This window comes from Lepisosteus oculatus, chromosome 9 (assembly GCF_040954835.1).
Source record: "Lepisosteus oculatus isolate fLepOcu1 chromosome 9, fLepOcu1.hap2, whole genome shotgun sequence".
Lineage (NCBI taxonomy): Eukaryota > Metazoa > Chordata > Actinopteri > Semionotiformes > Lepisosteidae > Lepisosteus > Lepisosteus oculatus.
The window spans coordinates 27,109,207-27,117,760 of NC_090704.1; the positions used below are offsets into that span (position 1 = coordinate 27,109,207).

The 8,554-nt window shown below is 36.7% G+C and overlaps 1 protein-coding gene across 17 annotated transcripts in view; it reads left to right on the forward strand.

The window, feature by feature from the left end:
• elavl4 (ELAV like neuron-specific RNA binding protein 4) overlaps window positions 1-8,006 on the forward strand; it is a 108,705-nt gene extending 100,699 nt beyond the window's left edge. For all 17 annotated transcript variants that reach the window (XM_069194312.1, XM_069194317.1, XM_069194319.1 and 14 more), the window contains one exon: window positions 3,890-8,006. In XM_069194312.1, the coding sequence (XP_069050413.1) occupies window positions 3,890-4,217 (328 nt within the window). In that variant the 3' untranslated portion in view covers window positions 4,218-8,006. The remainder of the gene's footprint in view (window positions 1-3,889) is intronic.
• Window positions 8,007-8,554: the final 548 nt, after the last annotated feature.

Here is an 8,554-nt window from a genome sequence, read left to right on the forward strand (position 1 = left end):
ACAATGATGACAATTTTTATAAACTCTTAGGGCCATATAGGTAATTGCGATTTTTCAAATACAAAACTACTAACCTGTGAAAATATATTTTTCTGAATTGTTTGTGTATTCTTCTTATAAGAATTTCTTCTCATAATCACAAAGTGTTAATTTAGCATGATGGCAAAAATCTCTCCATCATATAAGTTTGTTAATGCTAATGCATATAAGTTTGTTAATGCTGTTTCAAATAAATAATAAGATAAGAAATACACAAACGTTTCTAAATAATTAAAAACAATGTTGTATTGAAACAACAGAGAATAATGCACGAATACTCTGCTCATCATAGTCTGTAAGCATAAAGTGAAAGAACAAGGCAAGAAAGGAAGACCTATCTCATTTTCATTTGATGAACATCCAGTCAAGACAAAATGAATTAACAAAAACAGGTTACAAATATATGCTTTACGTATGCGGGGAAGAGAATGGCTATGCTGTAGGTCACCACACTGGTTGCTATGCAACACTTTTCCTACCTTTCAAGTCAATAGATCAAAATAAAGGCCTGGTTCTGGCCTGGCAGAGAATGCAATACACTGTTGTAATGAAAGCTTACATTTGAAATCTGAAAAAGCCACTACAGTAATGCTGAACTTAAAAAAAAATCCTTTAAATTCTAGGGTACTTTGATCAATTGTAAGCATAATATAAAATTAAAAACCAGAAAGCTACAGTCTGTGTTAAGTGTCTGTGGTATTTCCATTTATAATAATTACATAATGTTTTTAAAACTCCTTTCATATGCAGGTTATTTTAGATTGTAGATTTGGAAAACAATACAGACTACAAGAAAAAAAAACATTAACATAAAAACAAATTACCATCATGTGAAAAAGAAAGAAATGAAAAAAATACAATATTAATTTTCAGTGTCCTTACTGTTGTTTCTCTCAGTAGTGATGTCTTTAAAGAGAGATAAGATAGATCACTTTATTGGCCATACACTATACAATTTCTTGTATTAGAAATTTCTCTTTTCACATACCCCAGCTTGCTCTCCATGAGACACACAGACAGGGAGAGAAGTTTGGGATCAGAGCACAGGTCAGTCATTTATATAGCAACCCTGGAGCAGTTGGGGTTAAGGGCCTTGCTCAGGTGCCCAACAGAGTAGGATTCCTCTGCCAGCCACAGGATACGAAGGGCAACCTTCCAGCCACAGGTGCAGATCCTTAGCCACAGAGCCACTGGTGCGGAACAGTAGTTCTGGATTCAAGTGTATTTACAGTATTTACACACTTAGAAAGCCTACATATCTTTCACAGTTTATAAAAAACTGTGAAGGACAAACCACGAACTTCACATACTGTAGAAGTGTCAGTAGTTAATTTTTCCATTCAGTAGTTGACATTTCATGTCATTCCTTACATCAAGTCTAATATAAACTAAGTGCACAGACGAAACTGTTCAAGCCATGATGATGGCGAAACAGATTTTTGCCGATAAGTCCAAGAATGGCAAGCTTTATCTTAATTTCCTGTCAAAACTCCAAGATGTCAGTCAGCTGTGCAATGGCCTGTCCACACTCCACTTGTGTCTGGAGTTGAGCTGGTGCCAGGTTTTCTCCCTGAACTCTACAGAGGGCATTTCTATCACAAACGCTGATGTTTTGAGTAATCAAACCAATAACCACAAGAGTATTCCACAGAATTGTGCTATTGATTAGCTGCACACGCTGTATTAAGGATGAATGCAGGGAGTGGGTGGAATCCTCCATGGGCAACACTGCAGAATTGTAAAGTGTACATCACCCTGACTTTTACACCCTTACATAAATAGGAAAGAGTACTTCAGAGACATCTGCAATAAAGAGGAAATTTTGTTTAAAGGAATCCCTGTAATGCCTACAGTAATTTTAACATGGTGGCATAGGAAATGAACCACTGGCACAATCTACCTTTTTATTTAAAGTGGAAATTTCCTTTCATCAGAAGGCAATTAACTGGAGTCAACTGGGCTTTCGGAGATATCTGGCATATGCTCAGTTTGCAAAGAATTGGATTTTTTAAGGAGTGAAAGCCTTGTTTCAGCGAGTTCCTGTAATTTCGGTTCCATAAACATACTGTATATTAGAAGAAAACCCAAGCTTTCGTTAGTGTGACTCAAAGCTGCAGGCAGTATTTTGCACTAAGCACTTTGGAGTCAGCCCTTGTGAAGAGCCTTATCACTACTGTAGCAGCTGTCATGAAGAGCTGCTATACTCACAGTATACCTACAAAATACAGTAGAGGTATTGAAATAATGGCAGGCAGGTGTTTGAGATGGTACAACCCCAGGTTAAGAAATTTGACTCCCACCGTGTAGCAGTTTAATGTACTTGACATTACACAAGACAACACAACAGGATTTTCGATCATGTTATCCTATTTTGAAGGCATTTTCACATGTCACTTTTTGACAATAATCAGTGTCATTCACAGCTTCTGTAATCTAAAATAGGTGTAATTGGTATTAAATAGAAATCTCTGCAAATCCCCACTAATAATGGAATTCATTATCAAAAGTTAAAGTATCATCTTTATTAAAAGTACATTGCTCTTGATCTGCTTATTTATTGAATGTTAAGGATGTTAAAGAATCAGTAACAACCTCATCGTCATGTCTTTTTGATTGGAGATAAAAAGAAAAAGGTTCAGAATTAGAGGCGTCAATTTAGCCCATTGAAAGAGCAATCCGTTTGGTGTGCTTTCACCTTTTATAAACCTCTGACAGATTGGAAACAGACTTCCCATTACTGTGACAAGATGTCTTGCACACTTCAAGATTCCTGTTGGAGTCTTCTTTTCACTTCTAACTGAATTCACTACCGACGTTCTGCAAAGAAACTAAAGCTACTAGCTCTCGAATCAGACAGAGGGTTACATCGTAGCTTCTTTCCCAAAAACACATGCAAATGTTTTGACAGAAGACACCACCATTAACAACTAAGAAGTGGAAAAAGTGAGAATCCAGGCAGTAAACATCAGGCCTCTTTTTAAAAAACTGATATTTTACTCACAAGACATAACACTTTAGCTGGTCTGACAGGAGTGGGCAAAAGTATACAATCTACAGGCAGTAAAACTGCTTCTTGAATCCAACTTCTTATATCAGTCCTGATTGTGTATAGCAATGTCTGTCCCCAGTCCCCATTGAATCTTCTCCCTCATGGGGGTTTGTAGTAAAACCAGCTGCTCTGACATTTGCCTTGTTTCTCCTTCACCTTCCGGAAATCCAGTGCTCTCTCAGATTACCGATTATTACAGATTTTTTTATTATATTACAGATTATTTCTATTTCTATGATTACCGAAAACCTTGTTTTTAACCAACACCAACAAAACTAAGCATACATTTTCCTTTTTACCCATCAAGAATTGTGACTTTACTCAGTACACTGTAGGTGTAGCTGCAAGGCTAGCACTTTCCTTTCCAAAAATTAAAGTATAACAGAGAATGGTCTTCTGAACATTTCAAGGCAGCAAGGAGGTTAGTTTTATCAGCATGTCGGTTTTGAACTTGAGATGTGATCAGTACTTACAAGAATTGTCCCTTGTTGAGAATGGTAGTAGTTATGACCTGAAAACCTTGACTTGTCTTTGTGTTGAGGCTTAGGGATGATTTAGTTTCCCTGGTAGCTTTGCAGGCTGTAAAATGAGAGTGTTGCCTTAACTAAGGTCTCCATTAAATCAAGAGGTACTGCTACCATTATAGCAATATTTTATAAAAGCTATTGGAAATGTGATAGCTGACTTAATGTGGCCCAAATGTACTGATCAACAAGACCATAAAACCAAAGACCTCTTAAAGCTGAGGTTTTGTCTGGTGAAGTCATTACCTTATTACCATTTTTCCTTTTCTCTGTGTAGGTTCTCTCCCATCACCATTGACAGCATGACCAGCCTAGTGGGAATGAATATTCCTGGACACACAGGCACGGGCTGGTGCATCTTTGTGTACAACTTGTCTCCAGATTCAGACGAGAGTGTGCTGTGGCAGCTCTTCGGGCCCTTCGGAGCGGTCAACAACGTCAAGGTGATCCGCGACTTCAACACCAACAAATGCAAAGGTTTCGGCTTCGTTACCATGACGAACTACGACGAGGCGGCCATGGCCATCGCCAGTCTCAACGGCTACCGGTTGGGCGACCGTGTCCTGCAAGTCTCCTTCAAAACCAACAAGACCCACAAGTCGTGAACCCCAAAAGCTGCCACACAGCAACTCCAAAACAGGAAAAACGCAAAACAGGACTGGAAATGGCTTATATTATAACCTTGGACCTATAAGCCAACGTTGCCTAAGTATTACCATAAAAAAGAAAAAATAATCATAATTTGGAAACCCTGTGATGTTGCAGGATTTTTGTCGTCTTTTTTTCCCCCCTGTGTACACAGTAGCAAAGTCGGTCCCCTTATTTCAACCATGAGAATGTCCTTTTCTTAAGATCTGATTTGTTGGGAACTTGGGAATTTTTCTAACCCGGATCCACTGTCTTTAGAATAACTGCCTCTCTGAAAGGGGGAGGGAGGGGGCTCTTTATAATGCAGTTTATCATTCATTAATTTCCTTATTTAAAAAAAAAGTCCGGTGTAAATTGAAAACCCCACTTTAAGTCAAAGGGATGACACAAGTCTTGTTTTTCTTTAGCTTTGATTGAAAGAAAACAATTTACATTTTTGTTTTGTATTGCAAGCAAAATTACATGTCTATCCTTACACGGGGTTGGGAAAAGATGGGGGAGGGTTGGTTTCACTTTTCCTGATGACATACGTAAACAATTAAAAAAAACACTGTTGCCAAAGAGAAAATCTCTTTGCTTGAAAATGGGTTTCGAAAAAAAGAAAAGAGAAAAAAATCTATTTTTATAAATAATAAAAATAATTATTGAAGAATTTTTACAAGAATCTGGATTTGAAAAAAGAGAAAAATATTTTGACTGGCTAATTTAGGGGAAAATAATATTGCCACCTTGTCTTGTTCGTTCTGCCGTGGTACTTTTTAGGATCGAGGTTGTGTGTTTTTTGGAAAACTGGATCGGCGATTGTTTTGTAAACGGAAGGTTTTATCAAGAGAAACAGATGTAGGCAGGTGATCTTCATAACTTTTCATAGCACGTAATTATACAAAGACGTTCTACAAAGGAAAAAAGGGAGGGATAGAGGTCTTCCTAGACCTACCAGACCCTCACAGCCCAGAGCCCTGAAGCAAGGAGATGCATTGTCAGCTCATTTTCTTTGAGTCATCAGTCTATGGGATATCAGTAATAAATAAATTTAGAAAAAAACGGTTTGTTTTAATTCCTTAAAAATAAAGTTTGAAATAAACTTCCTTTAGTGATCAGCGGTAGGTGCTATATAACATGATTTACATATCTTAAATATCCAAGTTTGTTGTTCTATGTGTTGTTTAGAGAAATCTTTGATGTTCGCAATGAATTGGGCTGCCGTTTTGGTTCATTTCAATTGTCGCCCCCCCCTCCGGTATCGGCTTTTCATAATATTTCGGGAAAGCCGGATGACCAAATAGGGGGCTCGTTAGAATCACTTAACGAGTTTTCTTTGGCTTGCAGACTTTTTTAGGTTACTTGCTGCGTGTGATGCATTTGGTCAGAATCAAATAAAAATTAGCTAGTTTTGTTAGTCTAGGTATTTGTTTCTTCAAAAGAGCTATTAGAAAAGGTACAACTGTGTCTTTATTTGTTGTGTGCTAATAAATAATATATAGTCTACTTTTGTTCTCCTATATATATAAGTTGTCACTGTTTTTTCTGTTCAAGCTCGTCTTTATCATATGACAACTTTATAAAGTGATTATTCAGTTACTTAGAAAACTCGTGAGAAAATCTTGTTTAATATGTTGTCACGTCGCTTGTGGAAATGTTTTGGGTTTATTTTCCTTACCGCTGCGGAAAGAAACCGAGCAAAGCTTAGATAACTGTATTTATTTATTGATTGTTTCATGAATTTATTTATTTATCTATTTATTTATTTTTATGTTGTTGGTGTTTATGCGTGATTCTGGTATGGGGGGATGTTTATGAGCTAAAGGGAACAAAATGACTAAGGGAGAGGCTCTTCCAATAGTCCAGTGCACTGAAAACTTTTAGTACATTTGTGCTTTGTACCAATATATCAAAATTAAAAAGTAAAAAAAAGATTAAAACAAAAAAATAAGTCAAAAGGGTTGGTGACACTCTTCCCTAATTACTAGAAACAGTTACTCGCTATGCATAACCTAGTTGATAGTTAAATTTGCTATTGCTTTTTTCTTGTCTTGTTAAAAAAATCTTTAAATCTTTTTCAATAAAGTTTAGTCTTACTAGAATGTTAACAGTTGTTCTGGTTCAATATAACCTGTGATAAGTTTGTGTAGTTTTGCAAGCCACTCCACACCTCCCTACCACACTACAGAGAGCTTGAAAACAAACTTTTATGCAAATAGATAATTGTTCACAAAAATATGTTCTTGGCATTCAAAATGATATCCAATTTATGCTACCTGTAAGGCTCTGCAGTCCATTATGAATTGCAAACTCACAATGCTGCTTAAAACCAGTTTCTTTAAAAAGTTATTTGTGGGGTACTGCGATCAAGTTAAGCCTTTTTGTCGCATAATATAGATGCTGTGAAGTATACAGGACACAGTTCAGAAACTGCTATCACATTAGATGTGTGAAAAAAAATACTTTTGTCACTCAAGCAATACTTATTGTTCTAGTTACAAAGACTTTATCCAACTGCTTTGTCCAATTTGATGTGAAATTGTCAGTTATTTGTGATTAATGATTAATCAGCAGCTGAATACAGGGTTTGTCAGAGGCAAAGTCTTTGCAACCCCACATACAAATACACAATATGTGTATTTTCACACACGGAGATGGATGTGTGTCAGTGCTGGGTGTCAACATTAGCTGCTGTAAACATCGGCTTCTTTTTACAAAGCAGACCACTTAATCTTTCAGAACAGTGTTGATACAGTCGTAAAAGATCTTCAATGTTCTCGTGCTTTGCCAATTACATTTAAAAACCTAAAGAAACCTCAAGTCTGCTTTGTATAGTAATCCCCCGATCCCTCCTATTGACCCTGATTCTCCCTAGGGGACAGGATCTGTAACAGTCTGCTGTGGTAATTTCTGCAGGACTCTTATATGATTGACATCGCAACTTAATTTGAACGTTTCATTTTTTTGGACTCACAAAGAACCGTTGAATGTAAGGTTTACCATGTATGATTACATGTAATATCGCCCCGTTTCATATATTTGTTGGGAATTAAAACTAGAATCATCTTGTTGAAAGAGATTAGCTGGAGTCCACAGGAAATGAGCAGATAAGACCCTCATTACAATCAAAGAAACCAAGCAAACAAGATGAGCCCAATGGCCTACACTGTTTTTCCACCTTTCTTACGTTGTTGTGTTTCAACTTCATGCTTGCTCAGCAGCATATGTGGAGGAATTTATCCTCTGACATGCATGTGTGGGCTCTGATTTTAAATCGGTAAAGTGGGGCATTAAATACTGATTTGCCACAGAAAGGGAGCTCTGAAAGTTCAGCCAGTCCCATTCCGCACTCTTTCCTCCCAGTTAAAACTGCAGAGACAAACAGTGCCACCTGCTGACAGAACAAATTATCACCTACACCGTAGTGTGGGAGGGAAGGTAGAGGGGGGAAAAAGGCTCTTGTCATTTTCATTTTATTCTGAAATGTGTTTGTTTATCTGAGAATCTATAAAGTAAAATAACTTTTAAAAAAAAAGAAAAAAACTTTCACTGGACCACGCCGGTCCATCCAACTTAATTTACTCTTATTAATCTAATTACTGCGATGAATGACTTCATGTTATCCTTGCTAGTTTAGATCATTTCTGAAACTGGAAACAAAAGTGAAAAAATAACTTGCTGTAAATGTTTTTTTCATAAAACTGTTGTGTTTGAATTATTTGTACTTTTGAATGTTGGGACAATAAAATGAGGTGTTGAGAGTTGTTGTAGTCTGTTATTGTGGGTATTGTTATTGTGACAAGGGGAAAGGAATATGTATTCTACTTCTCACTAGAAATCAGTTCCTTCCCTGTGTATTTATCTATAAAGCTGCTTGCATACATGAGTTAATTGTAGATGGAAAGACCCGATACCAAAAGAGTCTTATATGAAAATACTCCTTATTTCTTAAGTGTCTTTCTATTCCTTGAATTAATAGCTGTTTTTGTATAGTATGCACTCACCCAGCAATGATTCAATCTGAAACCATAAAGTGTATAGAAATATAAATGCATGCATACTGAAATGGACACTAATAACCACACCCCAGTTCATTTAGTCTTCACAAGTGATTATATAGTCATACGTAGAATACCCCCTTTAGTGTCTGGAGTAAAAACCTCATTTGTTGAAGTAGACTTTATAAAAAAACATAGGACAAACCATTGTTCTGTAAATCTCTCACATCAACCAATTTTACGCTGGTGCCAATGTTTTTATCTGTTCATGAAGACCAGGAACAGTAATAGGGCTGCCCACAACAATGGAATTA